At 36.7% G+C, this 17,478-nt stretch overlaps 2 protein-coding genes and 1 non-coding gene across 8 annotated transcripts; 2 read left to right on the forward strand and 1 right to left on the reverse strand.

Moving 5' to 3' along the window:
- Positions 1-48: 48 nt before the first annotated feature.
- On the forward strand, positions 49-10,945 carry tmem67 (transmembrane protein 67). 6 transcript variants are annotated; one of them, XM_043260069.1, is made up of 30 exons: positions 49-268; positions 578-666; positions 785-875; positions 970-1,069; positions 1,161-1,230; positions 1,361-1,435; positions 1,531-1,593; positions 1,686-1,840; positions 2,398-2,506; positions 2,585-2,671; positions 3,050-3,115; positions 3,226-3,382; positions 3,467-3,590; positions 3,660-3,765; positions 3,940-3,996; positions 4,067-4,165; positions 4,238-4,336; positions 4,450-4,458; positions 4,901-4,987; positions 5,090-5,189; positions 5,315-5,454; positions 6,280-6,420; positions 6,503-6,583; positions 6,682-6,798; positions 6,878-6,994; positions 7,201-7,215; positions 7,286-7,390; positions 7,484-7,586; positions 7,677-7,819; positions 7,903-10,945. In XM_043260069.1, the coding sequence occupies exons 1-30, from the start codon at positions 76-78 to the stop codon at positions 7,981-7,983; spliced, it is 2,979 nt and encodes a 992-aa protein (XP_043116004.1). In that variant the 5' UTR covers positions 49-75; the 3' UTR covers positions 7,984-10,945. The 6 variants fall into 6 exon arrangements, with proteins under 6 accessions (XP_043116004.1, XP_043116005.1, XP_043116006.1 ...); XM_043260070.1 differs by having other exon boundaries at positions 6,881-6,994; XM_043260071.1 differs by lacking the exon at positions 7,201-7,215.
- trnat-ugu lies at positions 8,872-8,944 on the reverse strand. Its single transcript has one exon. It is a non-coding gene; the product is annotated as a tRNA-Thr (tRNA).
- A 528-nt stretch (positions 10,946-11,473) lies between the features above and the next one.
- On the forward strand, positions 11,474-14,547 carry si:ch211-197h24.8. The gene is made up of 2 exons (XM_043262048.1): positions 11,474-11,570; positions 13,404-14,547. Exon 2 carries the CDS (start codon positions 13,474-13,476, stop codon positions 14,347-14,349), a length of 876 nt encoding a protein of 291 aa, XP_043117983.1. The 5' UTR covers positions 11,474-11,570; positions 13,404-13,473; the 3' UTR covers positions 14,350-14,547.
- The last annotated feature ends 2,931 nt before the right edge of the window (positions 14,548-17,478 follow it).

Consider the following 17,478-nt stretch of genomic DNA (forward strand, 5'->3'; position numbering starts at 1 on the left):
TTTTTAAGAGCGCGCACGCTGCACGCCCTCTGAGCGTGAACAGGAACCGATACGTCATCACGCATCGTCTGTACCATGGCGACGGAGACGCTGAGAGCGTTTGCGTGCAGTTTCTCCATCATATTCCTGTTAAAACTAAACGCTTTTTTCTGCCAGCAGTTCTCTATATCTTTTCAGCAGCCTTCGGATTGTGGTGTGGACAGTTATTTTGATATTTCGAGCTTGTCTTGTGTGAAATGCGGGTCGAATCAAGTTAGCAGCAAATCAGGTAAGCGTTGTGCAGATTAGTTTGCTTTGTTTTGACCAACTTAACCTGAAGATTATAGACGCTGTACACTAAACAGCAGTCATTTTCGGATATATTGTAACATCTGTGGTTAATTTAACCTAGAGTAAGCATCTTGAGTAGCATGAGTCAATCAACTGCATGCGCGCTAATAAAACGTTCTGCATTCGCACCTTTACATAGTGCCATAGTAAACAAATGAATAAATGTTTAAAATGGATGCAGTCATAAACGCGGTATTTACACTTAATTGTAAACCCGCTTGTATGTTTGTGTATTTCTGTCGTATAGGGCTAGCATGTAAGTGTAAGACTGGTTTTAGGGTGCTGGTCAGCAATGGGGCGTCCATCACGTGCCAGCAGTGTCCTGATGCGAATCAGGTTTTGTATTAAATTTATTGACACTGTATTAATAACAATAACTCATAATAATAATGATAACAATAATGTTAAGAATACAAATACTTTCATACATTTATATGATTACTCTCATTCATAGGGGGTCACCCAAGATGGGTACGGGTGCATCCGTTGTCCTGGAAGTATAGGAGAGAATGGCAAGTGTCAGTGTCCTAAGGGAAGTGTGTTGGGTAAGTGCATACATAAGCATGATTCAAACATACACTGCTTTAACAAGCACTCAAATGCACTCACATAATTGTTTATGATTTTATGGTGTGTCAGTGGAGAGAGACGTGAGTGGGAATCCATTAAATGAATCCCGATGTGAGGCATGTAATGTAACAGAGCCCGCATTTTCTGCCCCAGATACAGCAGGCAACAGGTAACTCTGCTATTTCTATAAAAGCCGCTGGATTTTCATGTTAATCTTCATGTCGTATAAAGTCGTATTTTGTTTGGACGTGTTTTCTCAGGTGTGTAAGATGTGATGACTCCTTCATCAACTCATCTCAGTCTTGTGTTTGCGGTACTTTAAACGTACAGGTGGGAATCTCAGACATTTACATTGGTGGGCAAATGTTTATTCCAAACATTTGACCGGTACTGTATGTATGTTTATGTGCATGTTCTATATGATGTATTGATAGGGATAATTGCTTTGCTCTGCTTATAGGCAGGTGGGATGTGCTTTCCTTCGGGGAATGGTCTGCCTACCTCAGTTCTCCCAAATGTCATCTTTAGCCAACTGGTAAGAATTCAAAGTTAACCTCAGGAGAGTTTGTGTACTTGTGTTGGTATGCTGAGATTCGTAGCTTTAAAGTGTGATGTATTTGTGTTACACAGGGCAACTCTGTCCCATCAGCATGGTTTTCAAACTTCATGTATTCTTCAGCAGCTGCGTGTTTGGTAAAGTTCTACACACATGCACAAGTCTGTTTAAATGTTTACATGTCAGGCATATGTAAACCCATTTAATTTTTGCTCCCTTTGCTCTGTAGCTGTTCTCCAACCGGACAGGATGCCAGTCTCTGGGCAATATGTGTGTAATGAACATGCACTCCTTTAGCACCATCAACAACGATGCCTGTGGCCTCTACAACACAGTCTACAGAGCAACAGCTGCTCTGGGCAGCAGCCAGGATGTCTCCTACTGGTAACACACATATATAGTACAGTTTACTAATGGAGACTATTTTTTCTCTATGTAAATTTCATACAACAAGACTCTATATGGCACCCTGTTATTTCCTTTTTTAACACATATTTCAAGTGACCATTGATGTGGAATTTTATTGTTGATTTGGTGGCGAAGTCATTTCTCAAGCAAAGAGCCTCTTACAGCAGGATTTTAGGTGTCAGGAAAAACTTTATTGACAAGTCTGAGATAGCCCCAGTCCGCCTCTCCCCCTTTGGTCTGTCTCCCCTTTTTAAATCCCTGCTAGCGTCCCACCCCACATACCATCAGTCCTTCGTAAGAGCAGGTTAGAGAGCAGCAGAGTTCAATCTTAGGGTTTTTTGTTTTTGTCCTTTGTCTGTTCCATAGGGTCTGTGTGTGTGCGTTTGACATGAGGCCTTATTTCTTATTTCTTTCTATTATAATGTGTCTCTGTCAATCTGTAAAGTATTTAAATTTATATCTAATGGGCAGAAGAATCCAGTTTTCTTGTATTTGTGACCCTCATAGAGCCTCACTCTCATTTGTGAATCTAGGAGGGCAAACCTGCCTTGGCTCTACTATGGAGACCAGCTTGGATTGGCATCACGGATTCTACAGAATGAGCCGCTTCCAGTTGGATTCAGCTTTAAAGGGGCACAAAAGGTAAATACTTGTCATCTAAGCATGCTGTGGCAGAATCATATAAGTAGTCATTTTTACAAACCTTCCTCTCACTTTCAGAACACTAACATTGAGCTGCGCGCTGCTGTTTACTCAGTGCGTGGGGAGTTTCTGAGATGGGAGAGTGTTGGTGGAGGAAACCTTCAGGTAGGCAGGCATGATCAATTTATTTTCTGTGGTTAAATTAACACATATACACATGTGTATGTGTGTGTATATATGTATGCATGTATGATGTATTTTATTATTAATTACTATATATATATATATTATTCTCAACTATGCTCTTATTTTCTAACTTTAAAATCAAGTTTTCAAGTTTTCTCTTTAAAACTATTCAAAATATACAAGACATATATAATATCATTAAGTCAGTTCATACGCTTGTTTATTTGAGGTGTTTTTTATTGAGTTGATTGTCAAGTCATACAGCAATGTTGCTAAGAAAATTAAGTTGAACTTGTTTTGAAATCGTAGTTGAAAAACATTATAAAAGACAAATATGTTTAATTATATCCTCTATAGCTCTGTCCAGATACCCTTATCAGACAACAGTCTGCTTTCACATTTGGGACAGCCTACAAGCAGAGTGTGAGTCGGACTTATCTACCGTTGTCCATATGGTTCATATTTATCAAGTTTCTCTATGTAGTCAAAATACATAATTGTATTTAATATGTGGATGTATTTTTTGTCTCCAGTGTGTTCTCTCAGTGTCAGAGCTTCTGAATAAATATCCAGAGCCTGTTTTCTATGACGTGTTCCTGGTCATTCAGAAGCCACAGGAAGACAAGCGTCTTCTTGCAGTGCCTCTCCTAAATATCAACCAGCAGTTTAATGGCCAGTTCACTAATGAGGGTACAACATACACATTTTTTTGATCAAACACTTCCATATCATGGCCTTGCCACTTTACCACCATGCTGTTTTCTCTTGTGTCAGGATCCAACATGAATAACTGGTTACTGACCCGGAGGCTTATGCTTGTGGACACGTTGAGTGGAAGGCAAAACTCTTTAACTTCTTCACCTGGGGTCATACGTGTGGCCACTAACATTAAGATAAGGTAAGTACTACAAACACATAAAACACACATAGTGGGAGATCACTAAACCTGATGTCCTGCACTGCACAGGTTTCAACTAGTGCCGAATACACAGAAAGGACAGGTGTACCCCCCTCTGATGACTGTGACTTACTCAGATATACCTGTCACTGACCCCACCACACAGACTGTTACAGTAAGTCTCCAGTATGGTTTATATATTAATGCAATTAATCCAAAACTTTTTTTTTGACAGAGAAGATACATGATGCAGTGTAAATGTCATAAATGCTAAATATTTTACACATTTAAAAGTATTAATTTGATCAGCCAAGCAGTTTATTTCCTGTTTTTATGTACATATCTACAGGTGTCATTCTTTATTGAGTATACGATGGACCAAGAAGAAGCTAGGGTCAAAACTGATGTGAGTATAAACAACAAAAAACAATTTTCTGTTTTATGTTGGCGTTGGCTTATTCTACGTTCATATCCAGATTGCTCTTGGTGTGCTGGGTGGCATGGCTGTTGTGCACTCTTTATTGAAGACGGCAAGCTGGAAAAGAAGAATCGCATCTCCTCTCATTGACCTGCAGGTAAAGGCTCACATTCAGAGAGGATTATAAACTATTCACAATCCTGATGTATAATAATGATTTCTGTTTCAGACCATTATGAAGTTTCTGGTGTTTTATGCTGGTGACCTGGCAAATGTTTTCTTCATCATCACAGTTGGGACTGGCCTCTACTGGCTCATATTCTTTAAGGTTTGCATTCATGTCTGTGAGTTGCAGTCTAGTCTGTTATAAAAACTATTAAGCCTCACGTGAATCATTTTTCCTTTTTTTCTTTCTTTCCTTTTCCTCTCAATATTTTCCAGACAGTGGAGGCAAGTCTATCACTTTTTTTCTGTTCTTAAATGTAGTCCCACCCACTTATCAGACATCAGTTTACTATCTGTGTTTCTGTGCACTTCATCCACTGTCCTGTCAAATTATTATAATTTTTTTAGCTACGATGTGCAGTCTATACAGACGCTTTATGTTGTTGATGGAGCTTTTTATTTCTAAAGACCTGGTCACATTAAGAACAGCGCTTTGCAACATTGCGTTTCTGATACCCGTTTGTCATAGAAAAGAAGTCAAACCGTATTTACATGTTATCAAACGGTTAGTACTCTTGTTTGTGTGTGCCATCAATTCATAGTTTTATATAACGGCTGTAGCTCTGATCATGTGAACAAAAGACTGAAACTTATTCGTCCACCAATGTAAACATGCTTTAAAAAGAAATTAAGATCTATAAAGAAAAGGCTTTTTGTGTATCTCCAGGCCCAGCTATTTGTTTCTGTGTTGCTGCCATTACCGGCTCAGGAGGAACGCTTTGTTGTTTATGTCGGCTGTGCCTTCGCTTTGAAGGTGAGTACAAATATGAACATTTTACTCTACAGATTGCTAATTTAAGTATATCTCTGTCTTTTCTCTTCTTGCCCAGGCTAACCCAACTTTTCTTTGTTACAGACTGTACAATTTCTTCATAAGCTCTTTGTTCAGCTGTCTGTAGATATCTTCTTCATAGATTGGGAAAGACCTCGTGGTAAAGCCAGTAAACATGTGGAGGGTAATTAAAGTGTTTCTTTAAAGTGCTTCTCAAATGCATGTTCCATTATATGGATACAAACTCTGCACTTTTAATCAATTTTTTTTAATAATACATATTTTATAATTATGTTGTAATGTACTCAGGGTCTGGTGAAGCAAAAAGTCAAGCATCTCCTGTCAGTATCTGGAGAACATATTTTGTGGCCAATGAGTGGAATGAGATTCAGACCATTCGCAAGATCAACCCCACATTTCAGGTCATTGCTGTGCTTTTCTTCCTGGAGGTGAGGCCAGCAGCACACTACATCTCTGTTCCTCAACCTGTTTCCAAAACTGGCTACTTTAAAGAACATATATTATCTTCTAAGGACTATATTAAAGGTGACATATCATGAACTATCTGACTTTAATAGCTTTCCATGTTGTTGAGCGCCAAAATGAACCTGGCAGCAGTCACATGATACGTCTATCACTGGTTCAAGTCGTAGCTCTCAGAACGTTCAGAGTTTACTAGCTGTAATTATCAGTTCAGGAGCATGTGAGAGCTTTGGCTATATATTGGCGTTGAAGGCAGTTTTATTTTGAAAAGGGGGTGGGAGCAGCTAATTTGCATTTAAAGAGATATGCACAAAAACAGACCGTTTTTGCTTCTGCTCAAAATAGGCATTTTCAAAATGATATAATAAATATCAAAAATCGTGTAATGATTTGCATACCATGTATTATGTGGTTCAGTCATTTTAAATATAAAATGTCATTTTATTTTTTTTTTTTTATGCCATCCCTTAACAAATCCCACATGCAGGATTCATTGTCACTGGAACATCCCATCTTAAGATAATGAGGAAATTACATCGCTCCCTTTAACAAGTGCACTCCAAATGACTAAATCATATACCTGCTCTGCTCACTTCAAGTCCCTACTAACAAGGGGATAAGGATGATCACTTGGATGATTTGGAAAATTACCATAACTGTACGATACACAAATCGTTACACCCCTAATAAATGTTCTACTTAACAGACACATTTTTTGGACTCTTGAGATTTATGATGATGTTCTAGAAAGGGGCATAATAGGTATTTGTTGACAAATATTGTGTTTGCAGGTGGTTGGTTTCTCAAATTTGGCTTTAAGAGACCCCTCATCCAACCTGCGTCGGTCTGCAGAGGCATACACACCGCCTTACAGCCTCATACTCCGTTATGGTGTGGCTTCTGCAATGTGGCTCTGCATTGGCTTAATACAGGTGAGAACATATAAACTTAAAAACAAGCAGCCTTGTCACTTGTTCTGTTTTACATGTTCCTTTCTGTGTCATTTCGCCTTAGATTATATTTTTCACAGTATTCCATGAACGCTTTATTGAAGACAAGATTCGCCAGTTTGTGGATCTGTGCTCCATCAGCAATGTAAGTATTACGCAAGAAATCACGCATAGACAATAACGTACAGTATGTAATGGTTTACTGTTGCTTGTATTTTGCATGTATGTGTATGTATCTGGAAGGTCTCAGTGCTGCTGCTGTCTCATCGATGTTTTGGCTACTACATTCATGGACGTTCTGTTCATGGTCATGCTGACACTAACATGGATGAGATGAATACAAACCTGAAGAGGGAGGCGGTAGGATGAATTTTTTGGATTTACATTTTAATTAACAGAAGTTTGAATGGTGGACTCATTTTATTTTTATTCGTTTTAGGAGAATCTGTGTGGCCAAAGGGGACTTTTGCCGAACTCAGACACACAGACGTTTCAGATTTCAATAACCAACCGCCTGCGAGCACAATATGACCGGATAATTGAGCCAATCAGCAGGGTATTAAACACTAACATTTACTTATCTAAAAGAGGACACACCATTGGCTTTCATTGTTTTTAACAAAGCAAATAAAGATTAAAAAATATTTCATTGAAAGAAATTTAATTACGTACAAGAAAGCTTTTTACATTTTTAGAAAAACTATTTACTTTTATCTTTTGTCGTGATCCATGTTTTTGTCCCATTTTTGCTTACTTCTATAGACATTTTTTCCCAAGGTATAGCAAAGTGCTCTCCCACACAAATCACTCTTGGTAAAGGTGGCTAATAATGTCTCCACCCCCACAGAGACGTGGCCCCTCAAGGTTGGTGGATGCTTCAGCCAATCCATGTGAGCTGAGCACAAAAGCTTACCATACGATGAACCGATTCCTAGGCTCTGTCATTGATCATGTGAGCATTTCATTTCACTGCATGTGTTTTTTTTTATCAGTAATTTATTATTGTTCATTTGTGTATAATTTGCGCTGAATGCTGTTTTCCCAGGCACATCGTGAGATGGATTACATAGTGAAAGATAAGCTGCTATTTGAGAGACTTATCGGTATGGAGTTTATAGAGCCACTGGATAAAAGCATCTTCTATAATGGTAAAAAAAAAACTACTCTGCAAATCTTATCACATCATTAATGTTCTGAGTGATCAAGTGATAGTGTTTTTTGTGTGTTTCTTTTCTCAGACGATTCTCATTCATTCTCTGACGTCCTCTTTTATGGTAACGAGGCTGTGCTGTTGATCTTCGACACCCTCTTTTTCTGTGTTGTGGATCTGGGCAGTCAGAACTTTATTCTCGCGGCTGTGTTAACATACCTCCAGCAGCTGGTTAGTATATGTGAACGAACTGCTTTAATTCAACGCTCCGAAGTTGATGTTTAAGATTTAAGCTTTAATGTGCTCTCTTTCAGGTCTTCAGATTGATACGAAATGGAATGGGCCGCAGGAACCTAGCTAGCAAAACTCTGGTTGACAAACGGTTTCTCATCTAGTTCCTCCATTTTCTTTTTTCTTAATGGTGTTTCTGTTTTATGCCATGGCAGCCTTCAGATTTTTGTATTGTTTTTGTATAAAAGTGTCATTCGTGCAGGATTTTTGTACTTTCTATGCCAGGACAGTTCAGGATTTGATGTATTAATCTTCTGATATTAATTATTTTTGAACAATTAAATCTGTTCTTGGTTTTTATGATGCCTTTCCTGATAAATTTGATTCTACAAAGTTTGCTTCAAGTTTTTTAAACTTCTACAGAGCACACAAGCCATGGCTCCTAAGTGTAAGTTCTGTATAGGTGGTTCTATGGAAGTTAGTGTATGTCTGCAAATATGATAGTTGTTGAAAATTAATCCACAGGCCCCAGCGAGGCGACCCCTGGTTTACAAGACCAGTGCTCTAACCACTGAGCTATGAAGCCTTACCTGTTCCTGCTTTGTCCTCATTACCATATGAAAGGTACTGACAATCTTATTGTATCACTAAGGGGTGTGTCTGTCATACCAGAAGTGAACACTAGAGCACCTTTACAGGACAGTCATGCAAACCTATCACAGATATCAAGTCAGTCATATCACAAGAGGAGCAAGTTATGATATTTTGATTGAAGATTACTGACTAATCATTCTAAAACGCTGATTTGGTGCTAAAGAAACATTTCTTATTATTATCAATGTTGAAAACAGTTGTGCTGCTATTTTGTTTTACATCTTTTACACTGTCTTACCAGGACATGTTCACGATGGCTGAACATCTATAATGTTTCTGAGCTTTCTTTTTTTGTTTACTCACAGTTGAACGCTTTAAACCAGACTTGTTGAACTCTCTTCTGTTGTACCACTACTCATCTGTAAACTTAGTTTGATGACCACTCAAAAATATCTGTCAGGCCCCAGCGAGAATTGAACTCGCGACCCCTGGTTTACAAGACCAGTGCTCTAACCACTGAGCTATGAAGCCTCACCTGAGCTGTGTAAGGCTTAATTACCATATGAAAAGTACATACAAAAAAAAAAAAAAAAAAAAAAAAGTCCTTCAAAGGGTGTGTCCAACATTTGTTGACAAATGACAAACACGTGATTCATGTGTCACAAATGACATCATCATCCGGTCCTAGTACATCATAATTGTGCTGTGCAGATCTATGAACAACAACAAAAAAGACAACAGAGGCTATTTTTTTTTGTTTATGTGCCTGTGTTTTTTATATATACTTAGACGTTTTATATGCTTAAACGAAATAAAAGTTTTAAGTAATAATTCTCCATATATTAGGTTTCCCCTACATGTTTCCTAAAAAGAGAAAATACACACAGAATAAATAAAAACTAAATTTATGCAATGAAACAAAATTAAAACAATATTTATCCAAATCAGGGTTGCCTATATTCTGTAAAGATGAGATCAGAAAGTTGCAGCGCCGCATGTAGGGTGAAGTTTTACCTATATTCTGAAGACCTTGGTGTCCTTCCTAGAGTACAAATGATCTATTTTGGTGGTTGTGTTCTATTAACAATCATTTATGCCAGCAAACACTTTTGATAGTGGTTTAAAATTGTCCTTTTGGTATTAATTAGGCCCCAGCGCCCTGGTTTACAAGACCAGTGCTCACCTGGCCTGTTATTGTCTACATTACCATATGAAAGGTGTTTCAGTAAGATGTGTGTCTTTCTGTTGAGTTTCTTTTGTTTACGCTATCCTACAATCATGTTTGCTTGGTTACAATCTGTACTGAGTTTTGTTTTCTTTTTTGTTTGAAGGATCAAGACCTTCATAACCTTGTTTAAAGATGACAAACAGGTGGTTGCTCATGATGCTTAACATGCCTCTCAGTCTTTCTCTGGCTTCTCAGTTTACAGTAGAATTTGTCTTGGTTACCAGTACCAGAGTGAGATGTTATTACATCATATAAATTTGATCTATCTCTGACATGAAACATTATTGTCTTTCGGGACTACACTGCATTACCAATGTGTTCAATATCTTCCGATTAACAAAATAAGCAAGCTTGACCAGAGTTGTATTTAGGAGAAGAATTTAAATGAAATTAGTGTAAGACAGCTTTTTAGCAGAGATCAGCCTACAAAGAATCAAAACACAAGTTATGACAGACCTTTACTAACATACATGGAGATCCTGTAATACACAAGATGAGTGTGTGTGTGTGTGTGTGTGTGTGTAACCTGTTTGTCGGAATTATATCAATAAAAGGAGGATTATATTAACTACTAGTATTTGGAGTCTCGGGTTCGGGGTCTTACACTAAACACAGAATTATATTAAAAAAAATAATTGTGCTTAAGAAATGTGTCTGCACTCGCGATTCAAATATCAATTCAGTCACCAACTGCTTGAATAAAAACACATACACAGAAATACGTTTCAAAAGGTGTTATTTGTATTCAGTGTGCCCTCTTTTTGTTTCTCTTTTTGTTATAAACTGCAAACACTTTGCAGTATAATTGTCACTTGTTTAACAAAAATATATTTGTGTACCTTCAATGAATTACAACAATGAATTATCAATGAATTACCACAAACAATGAATTATCAACAATCACAATTGAATAAAATAAAATGAAATAGACAGTCCAAACAGTCAGAAGAAATGCGTAAATCCTGAATCAGGTTGAAATGTGTTTGCTTCAATTCAAATCAGTGTAAGTGTATGAATGAATGCCTACAGAATCCTCGCCGAAACCAACGATGAAGAACCGTTCACTCCTCACGAACGAGTCCTTGAATCGCGCGATTCACCCGAGTGAACTCCAACTCGTTTCTCCTGACACGAATCCAAAAGATCGCAACGTGATGAAATCGTCCACTCCCACCAAGCACACACAGCACACTCCAAATCGCTAATGCAATAAAAGAGTTCAGGCATACAATTAAAGAAGAATATGCAAGGATGGATATGAATAAGCGAGAGCAGGAATGCAGCTCGTATCTCTCGCCACGAGCTGGCGCATGAGTGACGTCAGCAACCATCGACGCACCTCTCTAATAGTAATTCAATTTGACAACAATCAAATAAAATATATTTATATATTTACTTTGCATGCCTGAATCTTACTATACATTAGAAAAAATACATATTCAATAATATATATAAAGAAATTATTCTCAAATCAGAAATATTATTGACACCTTTACTAATTACACAACTACATTATTTGAGTGGGTTACATGTGCGTGTGTGTATGCGCAGATGATTTATTGGGCCCAAATGACCTCATATCAAAGCAGACTGAATATTAATTTAAAATATTTTGAATCAGTGAGAAAAGCACTGACTAATTTATATAAAATGATAGTGAATTCAACACTTAAACTGAAATTACTCTTTATAAATACCAACCTCCTGAGATGTGTTAGCACGGTAGCCAGTACATTATTTACCTGAATAAAATACTTTTACTAAAAATGACAACCAAATAATTAGCCAATCATTTAATTTCTACGTGTACCGCACAGGGCTTTTATTTTGAAGTTACATCATAACTGCTCTTGCAGAAACCCTTTCTACATGACTTGTTAGTTTGCTTTGACTGCGAATATAAGACAGAGACAGTATAACAGCAAGTTGGTGAGTTAATAATCTGTTGTTATATTTTTCAAATAATTTGCATATTTCTATACATGTTTGCAAGTATATAAAAAGTACATAGTACTTAAATATGGTAGATCTAGTAATTGAGTTGAATTTCATAAATTATCGAAACTGTACGACGTAGCCTATTTTTTTTTTAAAAAAGTACTACGCCGCTGATACTACCCCGTGAAAATATTACACCTCTGATTCTGTCATATATATATATATATATATATATATATATATATATATATATATATATATATATATATAGTTGATGGAGCATGTTTAATACAGAATTTCTAAATTGTTATTAGAAATTCGATTTATTTAATTAATTTATTTTTTGAAATATGTACTGTAAATAGGATTGTCTAAAAATTGCATGCGTTGCGCAAGGCATGAGAAAAACAGAAACTTTTTCGTGAAACTACTTTTTTTTTTTTTTTTTTGCTTTGGGCATGGGCATGTTTCTAGTCTGTTTCTAGTCTGCATGTCATCAGTTTCGATTTACACAGAAAACACAGCCTACTACCAGCCCATTTCTTATAACGTAAGATGGCTTAATCTTTCAAAACAAAACAAAAACATATATTTTTGTCAATTTTCCGAGCACCAACACCAAATACCCTACTTTTATATTATTTTTATTTATTTATTTATTATGTGAGGATATTCAGTAAGGTCTATAATTATCAAAGCAGCTTTTTTTACCTCGTATATAAATACAACCTGTAAAATATTTAGTTAATGATGATCACAGTCTGAATTAGGTAAATATATTAAGCCATTTCCAGTGGGCTATGATATTTGTATTTACAGCGGGCACTGGAAAAAGGAAAAAGTGCGCGCTTATCTGTTTCCGGATTCACGCTTGCGATGTAAAATAATAAAAAAAAAATCCCTAACAGCCGGCGTAATTAACAAGAATGATTTTTTAAAGAATTAAATAATATAAAATGCTCAAACTGCCGGTAATTTACTCACAATTGATTTTTTTTTGCCTTCAGCTCTGGCCATCATAAAAACAAAAGTTTGTTTAATTCTAAATGGTCGCATTATAATTCAGTTAACGTTAGATTTGTCTTTCTGTCTGTTTGGTGCTGATTTATTTTTTTTTTCTCTATTATTACGTCCTCAACCCGACTCCGTTAATTAGAATTGCTTAATGTTTTGTTGGAAAATATGCTTCTGGTGATTTGGTTATTCGAGGGGAACGATGAGAGTAAGTTGCCTAACGCTCAAATGTAACTTTACTGGTGATCAAAGACTCTTACTGCGGCCAAACGTTACATTGTGCACTCATACACTATTATGGACTGTGTAGCCCGGCTCAAACGTGTAGTGTTTATTTTGTATAACAAAGGTTATTTTGTCATTAATAATCGGTGTCATATAGTCCCTCCCCCATCGCGACGTAATTTGATGTTTGTGATGCGAAAACATCTTAACATTCAACACTTTTTTTCACTTTAAAAAGTGCATCATCCGGGTAGGCTATTTAAAGTGCACTTTTTCTTTTCGGAATTTTTCAGTGAACAAAATCTCATGGTATTGATGAGCAAAAATGGACGTATATATGACACGCACATGTTTGGCGTGCATATAGTACGCGGTTTTAAACATAAACATAAGCATAAAAACGCCAAAGTCAGTGTTTGCCTTTCTATATACAATATCTATGCTTTTTATTTTGTCTTTTCCTTTTTAAAAATAACTTTTTTTATTTGGTTGACATACAAGAGTTGCCTTGAGTATTTGTTACAAAATGTTACATATCAGTTCAAGAATTCTAACATGATAAAATATACATTTGCATTCTTACAGTGCAACAAGTCATCACACTCCCATTTCAGAAGTGATTTGATCTCATAAACCGCTTTTCTCACCTGAAAGCATGTTACGTACCAATGACAGAGGACATCGCGAACTATGCTATGATAAGCAGCACCTCAAGCTTGACCAGCTCAAAAGCATGCGAATACAGAATGACTACCTCTATAGAACAATCCCAGATTACCCTAGAGATGTGGAATTTCAAGTGTCGTACCTTAGGCACAACACTAACCTCCAAGGATTTCTTGGCATCTGGGATTCTGAGGGATTTAAAAAGCCGAATCGCAGCCACTCACCAAAGCACGATCTGGTATGGTGGAGCCCAGACATTTCCAGTGATGATATTAATCAAGCCGAGAGCCGATACCTGGATGACCAACAGACCGACGCAGAAAAGCCTTTCCTGCACAAGTTCACCACTTCCCCTGCCTTTCTGTCATCCTCTCGAATGGGGAACTTCCGTTTCAGCATGTCAATCCATGAGTTGTTGAGAAGGTACAAAGAGCATTTCTGTGCAGGCCAGGATCCCAACATTCGCATTTTTGAGACGGTGGTCTATAAGCAGGAAGTGATGTATTCTGTTGTGGTTCATGCGCCTCATGCACGCAAGCTGTTCTCTGAGTATCCCCTGCTCGAGGATACGCAGGATGCAGTTTGCAGTTTCTGGGAAGACACCATTATCTGGCGTTCGCAAGCGATGAGTAAAACACACCGCTTCAGGCTGTCTCGTAACATGAAAGCTATTCGGATACCTACAAAATTCAGAAAAGACTACATGTGGGATAACCTCGGAGTGGCATTCCATGTTCCACATGGAGAAATTTTCCCATTCGGCAAGAAAATTCTGGCTAAGAGTCTCAGGCTTTGTGAGGGAGCTCAGCCAAAACTTAACACAGAAGAGTTTGTGAAGTGTGAGTTTGATTCCATCAGGCTTTAAAGTAAATATGCCAGAGTGTTAATTACCTGCAGCCAGTATTTGTAGGTAATAAGAGCGATAAAATGAGAAGTGTAATCACGTATGTAGACGTATAAAAGATATGTAGGGGAAGTATCTGTTTTTAACCTGCTTGTTTTCTATTTTGAAAATGTATTTTTCTATACGGCATTAATAAAGCACTGATGCTAAAAAAAAGGATTCTGCCCTCTGACATGTTTTATTATAATGGTGGCTTTCGAAGAAAGGACAAAGATATAATTGATGGTTCTTTTTATCAGTTTTGCATTGCTCCCACTGAATACCTCTCTGTTTAGATCACTCAGTTCACGAGAGCGAAGGCACCAGGGGATGTTTCCAAAGCACAAAGAAACCAACAACCTTGAGTCATTCCACATTTTGGGGACTAGTTTAATAGTTTGAATGTAGTAGTTAATCCTTAGTAATGTGATGTTTTTTTTCTGTTATGCTGACAAGGTTATTTTACTCTGCTTTAAATGCAATAATACTTTTAAAAATAAGTATTTTATTTGATAAAGTAAATTTAAAATAGGGTGGCTGCCAATTATTTTTTTTTTTTTGCCCCATTGTGCATGCATACTTGCATTTAAGAAGACTTATTTTTTAATGTTGACTGTCATGATGTCTGGTGATCTAAGTGCTGAAAGTCACGTAGGTCATGTAGGCCTGTTTCATTCTTTGTCTTGCATTTGGTCTCTCATTCCACTGAATAAAAGAGAATATTGTTTAGACTTCTAAATGTGTGAAAGTACAACTGCAGCGCTACTGTTTTGGGAAAAAGACAACAGCAACTCCGGGAGTTGTGTGTGTGTTTTCTCTTCTATCTACCGTTCTCTCTATCTCTTTGTTATTAGATTCAGACTGATGCCAGCAAGGTAGTATCTGAAACCTCTTCAGGAGGAGTCCGAATTCTGTTACAAGAACAAATGACTCTGACATGTTATCTTATTCTGTGTAAGAATGGTCTGTCCTTATCATTAGACTGTGCTCTGAAACAGACCCTGTGCAATAAAACAATAAAAGCTAAAGGATAAATGACAAGTAACAGGCAACAGATAGATTTTTCTATCTTCCTTTCCCACTTCCTTTCTCCTCTTCTTTGTTTTCAACAGGGCAATTCAAAGATTCAACAAAATCTAAAATACTTATAATACACAGTTTTAACCCTTCATGTTTGATATCAGTATGAATGTTCTTGGAAAGATGTTTTATTCAGTTTTTAATAGAATAGATGTGAATAAAGGGCTCAGATTAGACAGAAAAATTCTGTTCTGCTGCTGACCCTTTTGACATCTTAACAAATCTTGCCCCAGATAAGATGTGACTGGTCAGGTCACATGATGAGTGCCTAGCAAAATTGAAGTTTTTATGGCTTTGAATTTATGGTTTTCTGTTTTGTTGGGGGTATTCAAAGAGAACTGGCAAACCACTCAAGGAAGCATCTGCTAGCAGAACTCCCAATTTGACTTGTTTTTAAAACTTTATTCTCTAACTGTAGTCTGTGTTTCATGCTGTTTCGTGCAACCAATTTCAATGAATTCTATTAGTTTCATTCTCATTGGTGAATAATTTTGCCTGATAAATAAATGCTAAACTTGATTTATTCTGGATCTTTTCTACTCAAACAGATAGTGGAGTCTGGCCTTATATGAAAACAACTAGTCCCAATTTAAAATAAAGTTTTAAATTAAATTGGTGGGATTATTTTGGAATATTATAGTTCTCATTTTCAAATATGCATTATGAATTGCATTGTGAAATTTTTTTATTTGTTTAAATTTTTTTCAAACATCAAAACGCTTTTGGATCTGATGATATATATATTTATGATGCTGTTGGAAATAATTTAAATTTTCAAACATGCTTTTCATGATATATATATATCTGTTGGAAAGGGACCTTTATTTTTAAGTCATTTTACTGAATAACATTTTTGGTCTTTCACTTTCAGGTCGTCTTTTCACTTTTATTTGCCTACAGCTCAAATTAGATCTAAAATTAAATCAACCATATATAACCGTGCTTAACCAAGCCATAATTTAGCTTCTCATAGGCAAGTGTAAAGTGTTAGCTTTTGTCTCTAGCTAGCATAACAAGTTTTATCACGACTGACTTCATATCACATCAATTTTGGTACGATCACACAGTTGATGTAAAAGCAATATCCATATCATTCAATATCCATCCTTTTGTAAGTACATACACTCAAACAAGGCCACAATGTAGTCTGTATTTTTTATTTTTCTCTTAACCTCTCACTGTCACACACGCATACACCACCTTACACACACACACACACACACACGTATTCGTGGTTTATGAGGACTCTCCATAGGCGTAATCATTTTTAGACTGTAAAAACTGTATGTGCTATTGCCCTACACTAACCCTAATTCTAAACTAAATTTAAAAAAATCTAAATTTTTGCTTTTTTAGATTTTCAAAAATCACCATATAGTATGTTTTTAAAGCCTTTTGAATTATGGCGACATTGGCAGAGTTCTCATGAACCATTGTAATACCTCATAGAATTGTAATACCTCTGTCATACTTATGTCAGTAAAGAAATTTATGTCAAAAACCAACACACACAGTTTAGTTCAAGCAAGTCTTTTTTTTTTATTAATTGTTACATGGTTGTTACTTGCTCCTTTAGTAGTCTTAGCCGATATATGGCCAATTTAACAAAATAAAAAATGTAACCAATTTTATTGTGTATTGCCATACAACCAAATTACTTTACAACCATGTGAGGGGAGTCTCGTCTCACCACCACCAGTGTGCAGCATCTACAGGACAAAGGCACCATTGTGCTCACCACACACCAGCTACAATTGGGGAGGAGAGAGAGAGAGAGTGTCCCCATCACTACACTGGGGTGTTAGGACCCACACAGACCTCAGTTATAGTAACTTGGGTGGGTATCTGACAGATTTAATTGGCTTTCCACAAAAAAAAAAACAGTTTTTGAGAAGCTGAAGGAAATACAAAAACGTGTTGCAAATTTACCAGTCTTTACCCTCACTGTTGTAATTGCCCACATGTGCAGTCAAGTAAGCCCTGTACTTATTGGATAGCCTTGTTGCATTAATAATGACTCACATTCATGGT

This window comes from Puntigrus tetrazona, chromosome 16 (assembly GCF_018831695.1).
Source record: "Puntigrus tetrazona isolate hp1 chromosome 16, ASM1883169v1, whole genome shotgun sequence".
NCBI classification, from domain to species: domain Eukaryota; kingdom Metazoa; phylum Chordata; class Actinopteri; order Cypriniformes; family Cyprinidae; genus Puntigrus; species Puntigrus tetrazona.